Genomic DNA, 22,091 nt, shown 5'->3' on the forward strand with positions numbered 1-22,091 from the left:
TCTCCTTAAAAAATTAACTACCGTACAAATTTTGGGATTAATTCTCTAGCACCAATCAAATGACCCACCATATTGATATAAACTTGTAAAATAACCAATTATTGTGAACTCACTTTTATAAATTTACTTAACTGGATTGCCTTATCCACTTTCATATCGTATTGTTTTGACTATTATCTTTTAGTCCAGAATAATACGTTTTAAATGTCGTATTATTGCAGCAAGAGTTCTATTGTTGAATTGTGAATTCTCTGAAGAGATTACTTAACATCCTGCTGTCCTTGAAGTTAGTATTAAAACTTTGTATGTAGGCCTATTCTAAAAAACGCAATAGACAATACTGGTAGGTAACACTACTACTGTAACTGGATTAGACTACAGATTATTATTGTTTTAAACAGAAGAACACAGTCGACATTATAATGTATATTTGAATATATTTAGTATGGATGAGGCATTCGAATCCTCGAATCCCCGCTCTTTTCGTCATTAGAATCTTTTGAAGCCTTACCTAAAAACTATTTGAATTTTGGAAATGTTAGTTTTAACACCAATGATATCCAATAGAAGCGCTCAAAAAAAAAAAAAAAAAAAAGCTGCGATTGTTACAATCACCTTGAATGCTACAGTGACATTATGTCATCTAGCGGAAACTTTCGGAACTTATAGGAGGGATTCGAGAACCTTTCAGGAATTAGAACTCTTGAGAAAATTTAGTATTCGTCCCACCACTAATTAAAACATTCCGCCATGCTCTTACGAATAATTACCTTATGACCATGGAGGAATTACTCATTTCCCCCATGCAAAGACTTTCAAACGAGTTAGAAATAATTCCTACTAAATTATTTACAACGAACTGTTATATCACATGAGCAACCGAAGCTGGTTATGTTGACGTCCTGGTTCTAAACGGCATCAAAAGATGGTAAGGATAGCCACCGTGTAAAATTTAAATTTCTCACTTTATGGGAAAAGTTGCATGTTTACGAACGACGCATATCGCGTTGGCTACGACAGTTCTGTCAGTGTTGCCTCCAGTGAGCTCACTGGTTGCCTCTGATGTATATTACCCATAGTGCATTGCATGACGTGTCATGCGAAGTTTTATCAATTTGCCCGAAGTGTACATTCGATTTACTATGACTTTTGTGATTTTTAGTTAAATGTCTATACTTTACGGTTCTAATAAGTATATATCTATCATTTAGAAATTTTGTATGTAGCTAGACTACATTTTTTGTGAATATAGCTTTCACTATGGTCTTGTCAGTGTGTATAATTGTGTGTACATTAGTGGTACTGCCAGCTTCAAACGGATTTTATTTACCGGGTTTAGCACCGGTTAATTATTGTAAGGAAGAAGCAACGAAATCGTGCAAGGTAATGATTATAGTTGTCATCCTCCAAATATCTCTCTAATTGTGTAATGTGTTTGTGAACAGGTGAAAAGACAGGGTGTTTGGTCATCCACAGAACGTATAGTTTAGTTCGTAAAAGTTGCTTGTAAGATTTTTTCTTTTCGTTTTAAGAATCATAAATTGAAAGATAATTGGATAGATTTGCAGCCAAAAGTGTGAATTTGAGAAATATTTTTTTAGTACGTATGGTTGCTTTAGGTAGAAGCTAAGTGTGATGTTCTTTCACGACCCTCCCACTTTCTCTTTTCTCATACTATTATGCAGACTTTTGTTACCGGTATTTAGGTGCGGTGCATTGTTTAGGGTCTGTCAGTTTATCGCACCCCAACATAAAAGTAATTTTTATAATATTGTTTCGTAAATAAAAGTGGCTGTGAAAGGCAGTGTTCTGTACAGTTGATGACAATTCTAATTTTGAACAGTTTGTATTAAATCTTTCATTTTTACTGAGGACTACATAATGTACTAGTTTTTAAATGCATTAAAAATTCTGAAATAGGCTAATTATAAAACAAATGTCATTTGTCAAATTTGGAACGACAATTGAATACCCCCCGGAATAAGGATCTAAGTACATAGGGGAACAGTGTACCGTATTCCTTTATTCCGGGGGTCCCAATTATTGTATAGTAGGCCTAAATGAAACACGTTTTCCTATCAATGTGAATCAAACTGTTTGCTGTTGTAATCCTAATAATGAGGTGTTTTAGAGATATCAATCTTATTTCATTTGTTGTACGTAGATCCAGCATTGTGGGTTTTGCCTGTGAATTGAAGTTAAAAGGTTGCAGTTTTGAAAGGGAGATAAATAGGTCTAGATGGAATTATTTGACATAGACTTTATATTAAAAATCTGTGAGTATAATATTCAACATACAAGTAAATAGATTTCTTTCTAGCAATACTTAATGAAATATAGGCTAAATATTATTTTTTTAAGGCTTTAGTCGAACATTTGCCTCCTTTTCAACTAGGGAAAATTTGTTTAGTTCTCTGCTCCATTATGTTTATTTACCAAATGCAACAAAAAAATTGTATGTTGGGTCCAGTAAATACAGTCGATTCCTGGTGGTTCGTTTGAGATTTGTGGTAGAAAAAGCAACTGTAGGCAGATTGCACTGATTATTTGTTTTTTCATTGTTATTTTTATTTCACTGATTTCTTCAGTATGTTGTTGACCGTAATTATGTTCATAAAGAAGGCCTACAAATAAAGTTTTGATAGAATTTCAGATCTTCAAGAAAAATGTTTGTTTTTTCCAACGCTTAGTTGGTAATCACGATCTTGTACTTCTGTAGCCTATTTCTGTTCTTAAGATGATTTTGAGTACCGGTACCTCAATTTCTAAAACTCGTTTCCTCCTTTTTTTTTTAAGTGTAGGTCTATTTTTAGTGAGGAGTGTAGTAGTACTCCTATTTAGTAGGCTTCAGCCATTGTATTAAAGATATCAGAAGTGTGCCAGTTCTTGCTTTCCTACATAGTAATGCTAATTGTTTGTGTACTTAGCATTTAGAAATCATTAGGTTTTGTGCAGTATAATTAATATTATTAGAACTTAGGTGAAACTTTGATCCTGCTGTGCACACACATGGAAGAAAACGTAGGCTACTTAAATTATTGAAAATAATTTTAAAATTGTAGCACGCCACTCTTAAGATAAGCCTACACAATGTGATCACTGCCAAAGCTATAAACCCGCCCCTTTCTTACATACCCGACCGATCATTTTCTCCATTTTCATACACAATGATTACATAACCCAATGGCATCATCATGATGTTGCACTATGCGGGAAAATACTCCTTTCTTCGGTTCAGGCCTAGATCATATATACCCAGATTGTTCGGCCTTATAGCTTTGACGGTAACAACTTTTTTAAGGTTTACTATGCTGCTATCTAGTTGTTACATAAGGAGTCACGTCATAACTCCCATTTGAATTGCATTAGCGACTGTACTGCCATCTCGTGTTCGTTTACGGTGGACAGGTGGCGATCCTGGCTATTGTTCTCTTCAAAGTGCTACCGATTTTAACATAGGGATGAACTATCTGTTATATATATGATCTAGGGTTCAGGGTAAATCTTTGTACAGACCCAGAAACAAAATTTGGGCCACCTGAATTTTCCAAATTCCAGTTATAACATACTGTCAGTGCTTACTGAGCCTATGCAGTATGTTGTAACTGGAATGTGGAAAATTCAGGTGGCCCAAATTTTGTTTCTGGGTCTGTACCTATTCGGAATTAAAAAATGGGCCGAGTCTTGGTAGCAGTCCTCCTCTGTGTACACAACAAGCTTTGCATGACTCTCCACAAGTAGCATACATTTAGGCGCTCTTGTCTACTGCACATGCGCAATGCGTTGTATCTGGAACTTAGTAAAATTATTATAGGTCCTACAGAATAATATCTGTAATATTGACAATTAATATTTGAGGAGAAAAATTCGCTCCGGCGCTGGGGATCGAACCCGGGTCCTTGGTTCTACGTACCAAGCGCTCTGACCACTGAGCTACGCCGAATTCAATGAACCGTACCGGACCGAACCCTCCTCCTTCAATGTTTCCCTTTGTGGCCTGACTTCAAGTTAGGCATATATGTTGACGTATATGTCCAATGTCAACTGCCATTATCCTAGGAGCGCACTCAGCTGAGTGACTTGTTTGACTGGGATTCCGCAGTTACGTGCACAGTAATCTGTACAAATATATACACTGCAGCTATGAGAATATTATAGATTTATTAATTTGTCTTACAGAATAATATCTGTAATATTGACAATTAATATTTGAGGAGAAAAATTCGCTCCGGTGTTGGTGATCGAACCCGGGTCCTTGGTTCTACGTACCAAGCGCTCTGACCACTGAGCTACGCCGAATTCAGTCAACAGTACCGGACCGAACCCTCCTTCCTTCAATGTTTCCCTTTGTGGCCTGACTGCAAGTTAGGCATATATGTTGACGTATATGACCAATGTCAACTGCCATTATCCTAGGAGCGCACTCAGCTGAGTGACTTGTTTGGCTGAGATTCCGCAGTTACGTGCACAGTAATCTGTACAAATATATGCACTGCAGCTATGAGAATATTTTAGATTTATTAATTTTATTCGTATTGACAATTAATATTTGAGGAGAAAAATTCGCTCCTGCGCCAGGGATCGAACCCGGGTCCTTGGTTCTACGTACCAAGCGCTCTGACCACTGAGCTACGCCGAATTCAATCCACAGTACTGGACCGAACCCTCCTCCTTCAACGTTTCCCTTTGTGACCTGACTGCAAGTTAGGCATATATGTTGACGTGTTGTCCATTGTCAACTGCCATTATACTAGGAGCGCACTCAGCTGGCAGTTGACAGTGACTCTTCTCTTAGCATATCAAGTTACTAGCATAGCTAGTTACATAGCTACTGTAGTTACAGCTCGAGAGTCGAGCGAGTCCTGGCATATGAGCTACGCCAGGAGGAAAAGGATGGAAGATCAGAAACAATGTTTATTTCGGTTTAGTTAATATTAGACGAATCTACCGACACGGAAATTCAATTCAGACTAAACCTATTGTCTTCCTCCATACTCACTGGCGATAGAGCCACTGCGTGTGATAAGGCCGCAGAACAGGTCTTACTTAATCTACTATACTATAGTAGATAACTCAAAAATGACATAAAACACACTGAAAAAAAAAACAACAGTTTGCATTTGAACAACAATGGACTACAAGCATTAGACATCTCTAAGAAAGAAAATTGATTTTTTTACCGAATGGGTATGTCATTGTTAACATAAAGGATGTATCTGTAAATTATTACTTCAAAAATTAATAATAAACATAATTAAAAAATTATTCACTGATTTGTATCATAAAAATAATCTGATTTAAATCAATGATTTGTATAATAAACATCAAGCTATTAAAATCATGATTTAAATCATTTCACCCTGGACTATGCAGATCAGGAAACTGAAGTTCATTTTATCTGGGTGCGTAGGCTGTGAAATGACTTCACAGAGGTATGGCCTTTGTATGATGAAAATAATAAACTGTGAATACTAATGCCTTTCGGACCATGGTAAAGAAACTGAATTTATTACGAGCATTGTTATTGTTTAGTCATTTGTCCAAAGACAGGTCTGAACCTCACAAGTGATACCAAGAAGGCACCGCTTATGAGGCAACTAGGCCAGGAGATAATGGGGTAGGGTGGCCAGTTCCTTTCCCCCTCCATTGCATACATCGCCGACTAGCTACATATTACACTAGTCAGACTTCAGATGCATACAAACAATTGTTCTTCCTCTGACATACACATCGTCAAGTGAGATGTACTACCTGATAATAGATGTACACTTAACGGCAAAAAGAATGGGCCGACCGACAATTTCTAAGTTCCATAGACATAACATTGTGCATGCTCGTCTCGTCAAAGCCATAGTTCACCAGGTAACACATAATTAAACCATTTAAATTTGCTGTATTTTGTTTAAGAGTCTAAAATATGTAATAAAATCGAATGGCAGGTTGATTCTAGATACATCATGGCCTTTGAAGAGTGAAATAATAATAAATTTTATAAATACAAAATCAACCGGAGCGAATATGAACAGGAAAACCACGTATTATGCCGAACTGATATTAACAGTCACAGTAGCGTAAGTCGTTACGGCATTGGTCTATTGAACAAGTTGATAGTAGTAGCTCAAGGTTCAAAACTCCCCCAATCTTCTTTCTTTTTCTATTACAAATTTGCCATCATATGTGTCTCGCAAAGCTACAATTATGTGGCGATATCTCTTAGAATATGCCCAAACTAATAAATAATAAACCTCCCTCTCTCTTTCAAGCAATACTGCTATCTGTTAATACAACATTCTTTCTCGTCATTATCCTTGAAGATGGCACAGAAACAATAACTCATTGCCCTGGTTCGCATAGGTTATTCTGCGTATGCTACTCTCCAACAGGACTTCGATTGGAGAAATGTCATTTTCTCCGATGAGGTAATTGTCTCCAATAGCAACGATAGTACTGCCCTAGTTTATTGTATGAATTGCTACCGATATGATGAACGTTTCGTGAGACGAATTATTAACAAGTCGAGTTGCGTGAGGGTCGCGTGTTGGGGGTGGATGTCATATGATGGGGCAGGACTTCTGGAACACATCCACAGGCGGTTTACGGCAGAAGTCTACGAACACTTTTGGCAAATGTAATGATCCCTTCTGCCCGAAAAGATATCCAGAAGGAACACTTTTCTTCCAGCAGGATAATCATCCGATACACACCACCAATCGGATTCAAAGATGGTTTATAAGGAGGCGTGATGTCGACCCAGTCGACTGGCTTCCACATTCACCAGATATGAATCCGATTCAAAATTTGTGGGCTGCAGTCAAAAGGATCCTATGCCCTAATTGGGCAGAACAACCACCCGTTCGGACACCTGAGGAATTGTGGGACAGAGTTCTAGATGCTGGGAGGAGATGGCAAGAATTTAGACCTGTTCCATAATCTTGTGGACTCCATGCCGCGCAGAATGAGGGCAATTGTTGACGTAGGTGGTTTGTGGACGAGATACTAGTCCCCACCACAGGCCTTGTTTTGTTAATATATTAAAAAATTGTTTGTTTTTGTTAATTTAATTATTTATTTGTGTTTGATATGCGTCCGGTTTTTTAGGATGTGAAACAAGTATTTTTGTTTATACAAGCCAGGTCTCACCTATTAATAGCCCACAGGTGATGGGCAATAATACTTTTACAAGGCAGGCATAACGAAATTTGTTAACAAATGCCATTTCATATTTAAACTAATAAATTAAGTAAAAGTTAAAATAAAAGAAATAATTTTACCGTGCTGGGAGGCGAACGCACAACCTCTGGTACCGATGTTAGACTTCTTACCACTAAGCCACATATTGCTCGTAAGGTTTACTACATTATAGACGGACGACTCAATGAAGAGACACCACAGCAATGCCTTGCAGTGGGTTACGTTTACACGAATGAACCGCGCGATAGAACTTAGCATTTCTATCGACCAAGAGTCGGCCCATTCTTTTTGCCGCTAAGTGGTTCACTCGGCATAATACGTGGTTTTCCTGTTCATATTCGCTCCGGTTGATTTTGTATTTATCAATTTTATTATTATTTCACCCATCAAGGGCTCTGATGTATCTAGAATCAACCCGCCATTCGATTTTATTACATATTTTAGACTCTTAAACAAAATACAGCAAATTTAAATGGTTTAATAATGTGTTATCTGGTGAACTATGTCTTTGACGAGAAGAGCGTGCGCAATGTTATGTCTCTGGAACTTAGAAATTGTCGGCCGCCCCATTCTTTTTGCCGCTAAGTATACATATCAGCCAGAACCTCAATCAGGGGATAATAACGAGCATATAAAACGTGCGTTGAAAAGTATGTCGTTTTCGTGAAGCTGATTTTTATTTTTATTAGTTCAACAGAATTTACTTGTGAAGTATTACTCCATACTTTTGTGTTACATGCAACATTCGCTAATATTCGGGAAGTAAATATAATTGGTCGAACCTATCTATTGTTGTTTTCTTTTTCAAACTCTCGTAAGAGTGCCGATCATATTGTGTGACGCAGTTTTGTTACTCGTGGCATGGTTTTGCAACGGTCAAGTAACACGAAAATACGCTATGACTAATAGCTTAGATTAGTCATTGAGGAGAGGTAATTTTTCACACTACATTATTCGAACTCGTATTTCAAGGTAGTCTCCCCAGGGTTGCCAGATTTTATATTTACCAAGGAGGGACGTCCTTTTTCCGTCATATACAGTACTTTCGTTTTGTCTTAAAGAAAGAGTGATATGAATATGGGCAGAGTTAATATTTTCATGACTGTAAAAAAAATAATAAAAACATTATCCCTTTGCATGCAGGTGAAGAAACTAGTACGAATCTCAAAATTGGAATTTTAATAAAATAATCAAATTGTAGGTACAGGTTTCCAAGTATAAAACAATATTTATCTGGCTGTAAGTTACATCACGTCTCTAGCGTCTTTCTCAAGGGCTTGTGGCAATAATATGTTACCGGTATGCCTAATATTAACTTAATGACTTAATAGTAGTTCTGTCTGATAGACTTCCCCAGCTGTTTATTATTAATTGTGAAGCACAAATTGCAAAAGATGGCATCACATATGACAAAATATTTAAATTGCAATGTTATTAACTGATTAGAATGTCATAAAATTTGTCGATACTTAAATTCATTTTTATTTTGTGACTTGGCGTATTACTGCTCAAAACCCATCTTTTAACATACAGTATACATTTTCAGAGCTTAAATACATATTTATCACTTTAGTTTCACAAGCTTTTTTCCATTCTCTGTGTCATGCATTTCTGATGAACGTCTCTTCTTAAATGTTTAGAAATATCACATTGACCACTGAATTCGCTGTCACAAACCTTACTTACTTACAAATGGCTTTTAAGGAACCTGCAGGTTCATTGCCGCCTTCACATAAGCCCACCATCTGTCCCTATCCTGTGCAAGATTAATCCACTTTCTATCATCACATCCCACCTCTCTCAAATCCATTTTAATATTATTCTCCCATCTACGTCTTGAGTCGACCTGGTTGGCAAGTTGGTATAGCGCTGGCCTTCTATGCCCAAGGTTGCGGGTTCGATCCCGGGCCAGGTCGATGGCATTTAAGTGTGCTTAAATGCGACAGGCTCATGTCAGTAGATTTACTGGCATGTAAAAGAACTCCTGCGGGACAAAATTCCGGCACATCCGGCGACGCTGATATAACCTCTGCAGTTGCGAGCGTCGTTAAACAAACCATAACATCTACGTCTTGACCTCTCCAAAGGTCTTTTTCCCTCTGGTCTCTCAACTAACACTCTATATGCATTTCTAGATTCGCCTATACGTGCTACATGCCCTGCCCATCTCAAACGTCTTGATTTAATGTTCCTAATTACGTCAGGCGAAGAAAACAATGCATGCAGTTCTGCGTTGTGTAACTTCCTCCATTCTCCTGTAACTTAATCCCTCTTAGCCCGAAATATTTTCCTAAGAACCTTATTCTCAAACACCTTTAATCACAAACCTTACACTTGCCCAAGTATTATATTTTTCAATCTACAAACCTCCATTGTTAAGAAAATTAATTTAAATTTAATTTATTTAGGCCCAGAAGAAAATAGTTACTAGGTACGATAAAATTAAACAAGTGATGTTAATTTTCTAAAGGAGGGACTTCTAGCATCCATCTCGAATCGAAGCGGGACTTAGGATTTTTATATGAAAATCGGACATCTGGCAACCCTGAGTTTCCCCTTAATGAGATCATTTGATTGCTTCTCCATATTGAAATTGATCCTGAGAACATATGAAATTTGCGGTTGACTAAGTGGCTGTTGGCCATGTTATTCTGAATACTTCGGTTATCCCTTCCATTTTTATTACATCTAATTGCTCCTTTATTGCGTTAACTACGTCATTTGGTTCATAAGCGAAGGGAATGAGCGTGTTATCACTGATAGATCACACGAGGATTGTGGTTTGACATGGTGGCTTCAGAACAGGTTTTCTTCGAATACTTTGGTATTTTCCTTCCATTCTAATTCTATTATTGTTATATTATCGCCATATCATTTCATTTGGCTTGTAACCAAAGAGGATGGGAGTGTTATCCTTGATAGATCCTGTGAGGATTGTGGTTTGAAATGGTGGCTTCAGAACAGGTTTTCTTCGAATACTTTGATTTTTTCCATCCATTTTAATTCTGTTACTGCATCCTTGTCATCCTATCATCTCATTTGGCTCCTAACCAAAGAAGATGGGGATTCTATAATATAGATTGTTTTTGGATAGTGGTTGCGGAACAGGTTTTCTTGGAATATCTTGATTTTCCATTCCGTTCTAATTATATTATTGGTCTCTTATCGCCGTTCATCATCTCATTTATCTCATAACCAAATGTGGGTGGGAATTTTTCCTTCTGTCCTCATATTATTACTCCAATATGATCATATCTGACGGGATGGAAGTTCTGTGGAGGAAATCTGTGCGATTTATGGGAGATAAAGTAACCCCCCCCCCCCAGAGAATGTTGGCATCTTCTGCCATTCTGATATTCTTATTTTTCTGTCATAGTTTTATCACAGTCTAGTATATACAGTCACGAAGCTCAATACCTAGTAAATATGCATCCATAGATAGTTGCTAACCAGTAGGATCGCTAATATCGCCTCATTACAGACAATGCGAAATAGTACCAGCACAGTCTATTGTTCCTAGCACCCCCACAACTCAAGCTTCGTGACTATATACTAGACTATGGTTGTATTATAATATCATTTTAATCATAACTCATTACTAGACATCGGATTTTCTGAACCAAATGTAGTTAAAATATGCAAGAAAATATGCCGTTAAAATTGAAGAAATTACCCATTAAAATAAATATTTTATTAAATATTGTCGTATCATCATCTCATTTGGCTTCTTACCATAGTGGGTCGGGGTTCGATGTTTAGAGATATGTTGTGGTAAGAGTAGCTGTATTGCAGGTTTTCTTTGAGAACGTCATCATTCCACTGTTGCTTCATTATTATCGTTGTAGGAATTTTATCGTTGACAGGTTGTAAAATTGTTGGTAAACGAAGTTTTGTTCAGAGAGTTTCTTCGAATACTTAAGTTTGTCATTCGTTAATCATTAAATTAGAGCTCCGTTATTGTACTATAATCTTTTTTTTTTTTTTATTCTTAGTTGCTTCAGTTATTGAAAGCGTATGACAGACAATGGCAGAACCTCAGGTTGCTGGCCCATACAGAGACAAATATATTTTTACATCTTGATTACACAACTTTTAACACTGTATCACTTCGGAATATGTATGATAAGACTTTGTGTTAAATTTTAACGTACCTTGTTTACATGTTTCGACCTATTTATGTGTCATCTTCAGAACTGGTCGTTGTTGGTCTTGGCGCCTCTTGTTGTTTCCTGTGAGGGTGCGTTCGTAGTGTAGAGTCAACCCTCACAGGAAACAACAAGAGGCGCCAAGACCAAAAAGACCAGTTCTGAAGATGACCTATAAAAGGTCGAAACATGTAAATAAGGTACGTTAAAATTTAACACAAAGTCTTATCATACATATTCCGAAATATATTTTACTTTTCATACGTTACACTTATCGACGTAAAGAAAGCTCTTAACACATCAAATCCGAAGCGACAGGTTCAGACGACATTAATATCGCAATGATAAACTTATTGACATAATCTTACCAACACTGACATTTTCCACGCCTCTCTGACGACATCAATTTTTTCTAAAGCCTTTGTATGTCCTATATCCAAAGTTAAAGCGCCTACAACCCTCAACGACTATCGACTTCTTAGCATTCTATCTGCGTTAGAGAGAATAGTACACAGACAACTCGCCAGATATGAACTCTTTGACACTTATCAGCCAGGTTTTTGGACTCGACATAGTACAGCAACTGAACTGTTAGAAGTAACAGAAGACATCCGAAAAGCTATGGGTGTACGTTAAATTACAATACTGACACTATTAGATCTCAGAAAAGTGTTTGACACTGTAAATATGGACTTACTGACGAGAAAATCACGATCACCTCCACTATTAGAAAGCGCAGTTTCTTGGTTCTGCTCTTATCCCAGCGAATGCCAGTAGTGTGTTTCCATTGGAAGTCGAACTTCCCCTCGCCTCTACAACATTGTAAACATCACCTTTACGCAGACGATTTACAAATCTATATCCATACACCCCCTGACTTACTCAATGACGCAATACGCAATCTTAACGAGGACTTTGAATCTACTGTATATCTGCATGGATCAGAAAGTTCGGATTAACTCTTAATGCAGGAAAATCACAAGCAATCCTAGTGGAACATCAACGTCTATTAAGCAACATTACTCTTGCTCTTCCAGTTAAATTAAACGACACAATAATCTCTTTTGCTTCCTGTGTTAAAAATCTTGGCGTTCACTACAATACTGGTACGCATTTAAATTGGAACACCCAAGTAACTTATATTATAAAAAAAAAATGTTTTCCATCCTTCATTTCGTTACCACTCAATAAATAATAATTGAAACACTAGTAATGCCCCAGTTTTATTATTGTGATTCTCTACTGACTGGCCTCAATGTCAACCAGTTTCAGAGATTACAACGTGTTCATAATTCTTGTGTTCGCTTCGTCTGCGATGTCCGTCACGCTGACCACATTACCCCAACCTTCCAAACTCTAAACTGGCTTCGGCTTAACTAACATAGGAATTTATTCCCTTGTTCTCCTTTTCCAGGGTCTTCACACCTTTACATCTAACCTACCTTGCCTCCTGCTTCAGTTACCTATCATCGTATCACAATCTCTACACACGCACGCAAAATAGCCGCATACTAGCCACACCAACACAAAATATCAACGTATTCATCATCATACACAATCTTGCTTTCGCGCTTGAGGAATACCTTACCCAGTGACATCAGAGACTGTCGGAATTTAACAGTATTCAAACACAAACTTAGTAAGCATCTTCTTACTGAATAGAGTGCAGTGCAGTAAACTGAATATTATAACTTTATTGCAATTGTTTCGAAAGTGTTACTGTTTTATTAAATCTTGAAATGTGTACAGTTACGCCTACTTATTTTTTTAGGTGTTTGGTATTTTTTTTAGTTACTAATTTAAATATATTAGGCAGCCAGTATATTACAGTATTACCTTTTTTGTGCCTGTTGTGACCTTGTCTTTGCACTTCTATTTTTTCCCTCTTTTTGCATTTGTGTTTTTAGTATTTGTAATTTTATTCCTATTTCTTACTTTTTCCCTTTGCTTTTTTGTACGGATCTATTTGTATTCTGGTGTGTGTTAGAGAAGGTCTGATGGCCTTAAGTCCACCAGATTAAATAAACAAATAAATAATAAAATAATGAATTAAAATTGCATTGTCATCCTTTATTTTTAAAGGCAAGAGTATGTCCAAAAAGTCAGATTTTAATTCAATAGGTAAAATTGACATTGCTAGTTTAACTAAAGATTTGCATGCTATTGTAAAATATCTTGAAATATATTTGAAATTTGAAAAATTTTGACTTCGAGTTTAAGAACTGGATCAATTTATTTCTGAACGGTTTTGCATTGTAATCCAGTGACGACCTTGATATTTTTAATTTGAGGGTGGGAAGTAGCATTTGAGTGAGCAAATCTTAATGAAGACGGGAAGTCTACTCTCCTTGTGTCCCACACCACTGAAATTATTTTAGAACTACAGTAGGATTATTGTTATTCAAATCAGATTGATTTAACATTAAATATTAATAGTGGTAACTGGAGTTAATTTTCCATTTTACACAAGGAGAGAGGGAGGGAAAGTTCAAGCTAAAATTTACAATATCCCACCCAAATATGCCTGCTGTGGTGAGTTTTTACAAACCGCCCGTCGTTTAGGTTTTGAAAGATAAGAATTTTATGAGGTGCGGTATTTATTTCATGTATTGTGAGGTAACAACACTATTTTGAAATATAGTGAGAACTTAAATTTACAGTTACTGTTTATCAGTCACGGGAAAGAAACCAGTTTTATAAGGTCAGAAATGAACTCTAGCAGTACTTGAAGGACGCTTGTATAGACTTTTATGTTGTTACAGTTAATAACTAATGTTCTGTGGAATTATTACTAATTTATTGTTCAATCTATTGTAGGTGATTTTATTTGTGCTGCTTTTCGCATGATTAGATTTTATGCTTTTTACCTCCGATAGTTGTCGTAATACATAAATGAAATGTACCAATTGTTATAACCAATTTTTCTTTTTTGACAAAGTTTTGCGACGTTTATAGATCAGGTGCTTATTTCGATGATTTGAATTGTTTAAAGAACGAGAGACTGTATTTAAAACTACAATATAATTGTTATGGCAATTTGTTAATTTTAAGGCAAATTTGTTGTTGTCCGAAGACAGATCTGAACCTCACAAGTGATATCAACAAGGCACCACTTATGAGGTAACTAGGCCAGGAGATAATAGGTTATGGTAGTCAGTTCCTTTCCCCCTTCACTGCATACATCACCGATTAGCTACATATTACACTAGTCAGACTTCAGATGCATATAAACAATTTGTTTTTCCTCTGAGACATATCGTCAAGTGAAATGTACTGCCTGATAATACTCGTAGATGCACATATCAGCCAGAACCTCAATCAAAGGCAAGTCATAAATTTGAAGAAGGCGTAAATGAGTGACTGCCACTTTAAAATAGTCTCATTTGACAAAAGATTTGTAAATCCTTACAAGAATTGTCTTGGTCGTCTTAGCAGGTGTTTCTGACCCTCCACGTAAGTTTACATAATTGTAATCTCCAAATGAAAATCGTGGTCCGTTCGTAAATGAAGACATGATTATACAGGGACATCATTTTATTTTTACTTTAATTTTTATTGTACCTGAGTTTTTTAATGTACTTCATTTCCACCCCCTCTACTAGACATCTTGCTTAATAGTCCTTCAAATAATACAACAAACCTAAACTGGTACTTTCAAGGAAGAATTGTTCCATATGTTGTTGTGTGTGGTTCCTGGGGTAGCTCAGTCGGTAGAGCATTCGTACGCTAAGCGAAGAGTCCCAGGATGGATACCCGGCCCCGGAACAATTTTTCCTTGAAATTATTCAAAACTGTTTTACAGGGAGCTACTACCTGAAAGCCAGATTTGCTAAACCGATACTGTTATTAATTAACTAAACACTGTTTTTAAATTTATTCATATAGGCCTATATTTCTAGTCTTTTCTTAATATGTCTTCCAGTCCCAAGTTCCCTGTAAAATAATTTTATTACAGTACAACACGAATTATCTTACCTACTTTAAATTAATATATTTCACATGATCCGGAGCTGGACTCGAGCATGGATTCGATTCCCTTCTGGGCTGATTACTTGGTTGATTTTCTCCCCTCTCTCCGATCTTTTCCCTAACTGTAAGGCGGAAATCAGGTAATCATGTGATTTACTTGGCTTCATTTAGCCACGTAACATCTTGCTGTTACCAATTACGTTTCATATATCAGTTTAGGAAAAACAGTCGTGAGCACGTATGGGCGAATCCAGAAATGCATATAGAGTGTTAGTTGGGAGGCCGAAGGGAAAAAGACCTTTGGGGAGGCCGAGACGTAGATAGGAGGATAATACTAAAATGGATTTGAGGGAGGTGGGATATGATGATAGAGACTGGATTAATCTTGCACAGGATAGGGACCGATGGCGGGCTTACGTGAGGGCGGCAATGAACCTGCGGGTTCCTTGAAAGCCATGAGTAAGTAAGTTGCCTAAATCACTATTTCGGGGTGTAGAATGACGAAAACTTTTATTTCCGCAAAAAAAAAAAAAAAAAAAAGAATCAGTCGATTTTTGCAGGATGACAGTAGCTACCATACTTTTCCTAATGATAAAAAAAAAAAAAACAGAAGAAATAGAAAGAAAATCGTCAATACAAACTGTATGGCACAAAAACAGTTTTCAGAATTAACTTAAACTTGTAATTGAGTAGCCTTTTTGTTAGTCTGAAGCTGCTTATGCACTAGGCAGGCGAGCTGAGTGTGTAATGTAACATGTAATATAACAAATTCGTGTAGTTAAAGGTCGCACGAGTCCGCTACATTCAGCTCGCGAGCCGATCCTTCTTGTGTTGATTTCTGCTGCGAACGCAGACGTTCATCATTTCGTCGGTTGCGTTGTCTTGACCGCTTGTGTAGTTTGTACAATTGCGTTGATATGATGGGAGTACAATCGGACCGAGTTTGCTTGGACGCTTCACGTACCGTAGCAACAGGTTATAGTCGCGACGGTGTTATTCCCGGCGTGACTCCACCTCTTTGCTTACGTCTTAGGAAGTGAAGGCTCTATAAAGTCTAGGTAGGTAGTATCGTTCGCCATTTTTGTTCTTTTGTTGCCGAGCTACCATACGAGGAATCTATTTGCCACACCGTTAAACATTATCATGTCGTAGCTCCTATGATAATAAATCAAACGCACTATAATTCAGCAAATAATTGAGCGGCAAATAGCGTTTTCGTGTGCTTTCTGCGAACGCCAACGAAAGAGCCAAAATGGCGGGCGATTAAATTAAGTATTTATCGAGCCTCAACAAATGAATATCGTCTTCATCAGCGAATCACAAGACGCACACGTTTAAATGCAGCCGACCTGCAACGCGATTGGCTGCCGGAAATTAGAGTGACGGGACTACTATAATACGAGTGCACTCGGACACAGACAGCCAACACGAGTTGCCTGTGTTCACCTTTTATGAGTACCTCTGCTCGAATACGAGTGTGAATTAAGAATGGCGGCGGATAGCAGAGCCTTCTAGAAATACATTATGCATTTCATAGTAGACAATAACCTAATTGAATTGTGACTTAAAGTGTATCTACATCTGACTTTAGTTTAGTGTATGGTATGACTTCACTATGTAGAAAGGCCGTTGTCACTGAGGTTGATGTTCTCAACCCAAAATAAAGAAAAAGGAAATATTAATCTATGTATTCTCATGTCTTAGTAGAACGAAATATTTTTACATAATTATTTTAAAACCAATTTTTTTGTCTGTTTAAATTCTTATGAACAGCAGGGTTTTTGTAGGTCTCTTTCCTGTGTTTAAACTTTCGATGAGAATTTTGTTCTGCTGTTACGATATGGAATGTTCCTGTGTTGGCAGTACCGGTACTGTCAACTAGATAAAACTTTTTTTAAACCAAAAATAACGAATGTTTTATACCTGCTCCAGAAGAATTCAATCCTGTACTCTTATTTCTTTCCTCTGAGTTTTATTATAATATTGCAGTGCTGTCTTAAACTTCGTTAAGGACGTCTGACAGTAATTTTTTCCTTATTAACTTAGTTGTATAGTTATTTACAACAGTATGCTGATATACATTGGTTTTCTTATTAACTTAACTTAGTTGTATAGTTATTTACAACAGTATGCTGATATACATTGGTTTGTTTAATTCTAAATATTTATTTGTTGCAGAGTGATGTCATCTTGTATGTAAATCGACTAAACACAGAAGAATCTGTTATTCCATACGAATATCATCAGTAAGTATTTGGATTATTTACTTCGTAGGCCTATTTAGTAGTTTGTGGTTTATGTTTATCATAAGCATGAATATTTTCGTCATAGGCTTTTAACGCTAATGTTAGGGCCTGTTAAGGGAGGGAAGGACTAGCATCAGCCCTCTAGATTTTTCTTCCTGATCTATGGCTCTGTGATATCAGCATTAAAAGAAATTGGCTTTGAGTAGAGTTTCTTTGAAAGCGTTTGTCTTCTTGACATGTTCTGTCATCGACTATATCGCCCTTCTTTGTAACATTTCATAATATTTGAATAAGTCAGTAGTAACATTATGTCTTGATTAAATTAAGGAAGACTACTTAGGACTAATAGTGGACAGAAACCTTACACCGATATGGAAAGACCACGTGAATCACCTTAAGGAAAAAGATCATTCCTGTTGTAGAAGTCTTGCCTAGACTGAAAGCCATATTAGAAAAGGAAGAATTAAGAGACATATTATGCATTAGTCATTTTCCATTTTAGTTATTTCAGGTATACATGGACTCTTAGGATAAAATTCCACATATTTTCCTTAATGTCTTTCAAACTTTGGTGACATGATTCTTGGGAGTAAATTAAGCAGTTTATATAATTCAAACTTGAAAATCGAATTTCGGGGCCCAAAGAAAATTTTTATTTTATTAATTAAATTTTGGACCTACGTAACTCCATTAGAAATTGACCTAGGGTAAAACTTCTTTCGCCAAAATGATCCCCTACATATGGAGAATGTTACATACTAAAATTATTCATTTATCTTGAACCATTCAAAAGATATGTCACATTATATAAGCACTTCAGAAAAAGAAATGTATATTTTTGGGAAAAAATAATTATAATTGATTGAAAATAATAATTTTAATTTACAACATAGTCACAAAGCTTTAATTTGGTACCTCAGTCTTTTGCGCAATTGGAAGTCTACTTTTTGTCTGTCGGAAGAATAACAAATGGCAGAAAATGTGAAATAGGAGAAAACAGACACTAGAGATGGCGTAAGGCATAGAAAGCGTAGTCCGCTTATATTATAATTATGAAATTATTAAGATAATGGGTAGAAGTTATATATTTTTTAAAACTAGAAGAAACAAGCTTCCAGATGAGACAAAAACATTATTTACCAAAATTTTGAAGAAATCTGACATTTGTAGAGTCGATATATACCTTAAGTCCATGGGGAATATGTAACAAAAAGCTGATTGAAGAATTGGAGGTCTTATAAAGGAGAGCAATTAGAATCTTATATGGAATCCCATATGAAACTCCAAATTGAGAATTATATCTTAATACAAAAATTCCTTATATTAAAATGTTAGTAAAAACGTCTTTAATAATTTTGATTTATATAAATAATCTTACTCACTTAAATTTGAAATTCCAGCTCAACACTGAAATTCATAATCACTGTAACTTAGTACTAGATAAAAAAAAACATAAAACTGATAACACCAAATTGTACTAAACATGGCATTAGATCTGTATTACAGTATAGGCTATACTACTCAAAATATTACAACTCTTTACCATTGAAAATAAAAACAGTGTCGCAATTATCTCAGTTCGAAAAGAAAGTTGCAATATATAGGATATATTTAGGAGTAGATTTGCCGAGTTCTTATTAATTAAGCTTTAATATATTATAATATGATAAAAATGTATAGACTAAATTTAGACTTAAGCTTGCTGAGTTCCCATTAAGTTAAGTAGATGTATATGAACTGTGCAAGTAGTATTTATACTAGACTTCGGTGTAAGTTGTTAAATTTATATTAATCTAAAAATTTATATATAATCATTTGTAATATTACTGCCACAGAACAAAACATATTTATATGTACTGCCCTAGGTAGAGTAATAGCTCATTAAGGGCCATTTGAAAATATACTGTTCCACTGAATGCGTTTGAGTCTAAGGAAAGCAGAAAACATTATAGTGTGGTCTCCAATGAGGCATTATGTCACAAAACTTTTACGCCTAAATATTTTTGACAACGTAAATATTATTCAACATTTTCAAGGCGAAAATATTAAGAATATTGCTGGAGAATTTATGGTAATATTTACCGGTATTTATTTATTGATGTATTTATCTATTTATTTATTCACTCATTTACTCACACACACTTATTTACTTATGTACGAGTATATATTTGTTTATTTATTCATTTACTTATGGATTCACTTATTTATTATTGTATTTTAGGGATAGATATTCTAGGAAATAAAATTAATTTGTATTAATGTATCAGATTCACTTTTTATAATGAATTAACAACTTTTTACCCATTCCCATATGGTAATGTTTTTCTGTTTCTACTCCTCGACTTTCGTGCTCTACTGCTTGCCGATTGCAGAGGACCTGCTCCGCGTGTTATATCTAAGTAGATGAACAATGACTTTCTCCTATATCAACCGAGCAGTGTAAAAAATAAATAAGCTCGACATAGTTGTACTGCATAATATGCATAAGCATATATTTTATGATTTCCTGTTCTCTTAATTTTCTGGGAAATAGATTCAATTGTCGTCATTGAGATAGCAGTATCAGCTTTCAGAAATTTTGCAACAGTTGTTTTCCTGTTTTATAAGTTATCAGCTGTGACATAATATCAGTCACTTACAAATATCAGATTATGACGACATAGTGTCACATATTTCTATGAATTATGTACTTTACATTATCTTTAATAATCACATTAAAACTTCAGTTCATTACATTCAGTTCCTTAAATCTAGCCATAGCATTGAATTCAAGAATACTGTGTGTAAAAAAAAAATTGTGGTAGAAAAAAATATATATGCGCGCGCACACACACACACGCACGCGCACGCACACACACAGACACACACACACACACACACACACGAGAGAGTTCTGCCAAATGAAGGTCTTCTGCAAACTCAGCACTCTCCAATCTGTCCTTTTTTCTGGCTTCCTCTTAGTCTCCGCGTATGATCCATATATCTTAATGTCGTCTATCTTCTGATTTCTTCTACCACGAACTCTTCTCTTGTTCACCATTCCTTCCAGTGCACACTTCGTATGCAGTTTCTTCCAAGCCAGTGACTCAACCAATTCATTTTCCTGATTAGTTTCAGCATCATTGTTTCTTCACCTGTTCTTTCCAATACAGCTTCATTTCTTATTCTGTCTGTCCATTTCACACGCTTCATCTTTCTCCATATCCAGATTTCAAATGCTTTTAGTTGCTTCTTTTCACTTCGTTGTAATGTCAATGTTTCTTGCCCCATACAATGCCACACTCCATACAAAGCACTTCATCAGTCTCTTCCTTTGTTCTTTTTCTAGAGGTCCACAGAGCATGCTCCTTTTTCTATTAAAAGCTTCCTTTACCATTGCTATTCTCCTTTTGGCTTCCTAGCAGCACCTCATGTTAATGCTTACAGTACACTCCAAGTATTTGAAACTCTCCACTTACTCTACTGCCTCATTTAGAATTCGCAAGCATACCTGCTTTATTTTTCTTCCTGTGACCATGGTCTTCGTCTTATTTGCATTTATCTTCATCCTATACTGCGCACAGCTGTCATTTAGCTCCAGTAGCATATCCCTTAGTAAATCTTAAGCACTTTACTCTTCTTCCTCCTACTATCGTTCCTCCATGTTCTGAAAACAGTTCTTCACTCAATCTTTCAAGTAGATATTGAACAGGGTAGATGATAATGAGCATCCTTGTCATAGTCCTCTTCCTGTTTCACTTCCTTCAGACATTTCTTCCCCTATCCTTACGTTGACTCGTTTCATATAAAGATTACTGAACAGCCTCTTCTCTTTTCAATCCACACCTATTTTCTTCAGGATTCCATCAACTTATTCCAATCCACTCTGTCAAACGTCTTTTCTAGGTCTACAAATACTATACATTAATACTTCTTTATTTTTCTCGAGTTGTCTTTTGCCGATTATTCGTAGCATCCCTTGTACTTTTTCCCTTCCTGAAGCCAAACTGCTCTTCTTCCAACTGTTCTTCCATGTTAAAATATAAATGTCAATTCAGTATTTGTAGGAGAATCTTCACCAAGTGTGATATAAGGCTGATAGTCCTTAACTTGTTACATTTCTTGGCATTATTTTATATTTGTTTTCAGCCTTTTTGAAGTTATGTTAATAAGAAACTATCTATCTCTATAAATTATAGAAGGAAATTGCATTCCTAGTTGTGCATTGTGTTGGTTTTATTGCAGAAAGAAAGTTAATTTATGTAATAATTATAGTATTATATCATAGAGACCTAGAAGTAACATGCTATGTTTAATGATTAGATCAACACTGTTTATACCTTTGAATGTTTATAGGATAAGCATTTTTCATGTCTTCCTCTTTATTGCAGTTTTGACTTCTGCTTGAGGGAAGATGATCAAAAATCACCAGTTGAGAATCTTGGTCAGGTCGTGTTTGGAGAGAGAATCAGACCATCTCCATATCAGGTATTTTAAAGCTCGCAATTTTTATTTTTCTGGTTTTACTCATCACAGTTCGCAACCTATCTATAAAATCAGT

General features: G+C 36.0%; 1 protein-coding gene across 1 annotated transcript in view; it reads left to right on the top strand.

Moving 5' to 3' along the window:
- Positions 1-1,020: 1,020 nt before the first annotated feature.
- The window catches only part of TM9SF2 (transmembrane 9 superfamily protein member 2), a 69,990-nt gene continuing 48,919 nt past the window's right edge, over positions 1,021-22,091 (top strand). Inside the window, exons 1-3 of the mRNA XM_069818954.1 lie at positions 1,021-1,383; positions 17,484-17,551; positions 21,922-22,018. Coding sequence (XP_069675055.1) covers positions 1,261-1,383; positions 17,484-17,551; positions 21,922-22,018 — 288 coding nt within the window. The 5' untranslated portion in view covers positions 1,021-1,260. The remainder of the gene's footprint in view (positions 1,384-17,483; positions 17,552-21,921; positions 22,019-22,091) is intronic.

This window comes from Periplaneta americana, chromosome 1 (genome assembly GCF_040183065.1).
Source record: "Periplaneta americana isolate PAMFEO1 chromosome 1, P.americana_PAMFEO1_priV1, whole genome shotgun sequence".
Lineage (NCBI taxonomy): Eukaryota > Metazoa > Arthropoda > Insecta > Blattodea > Blattidae > Periplaneta > Periplaneta americana.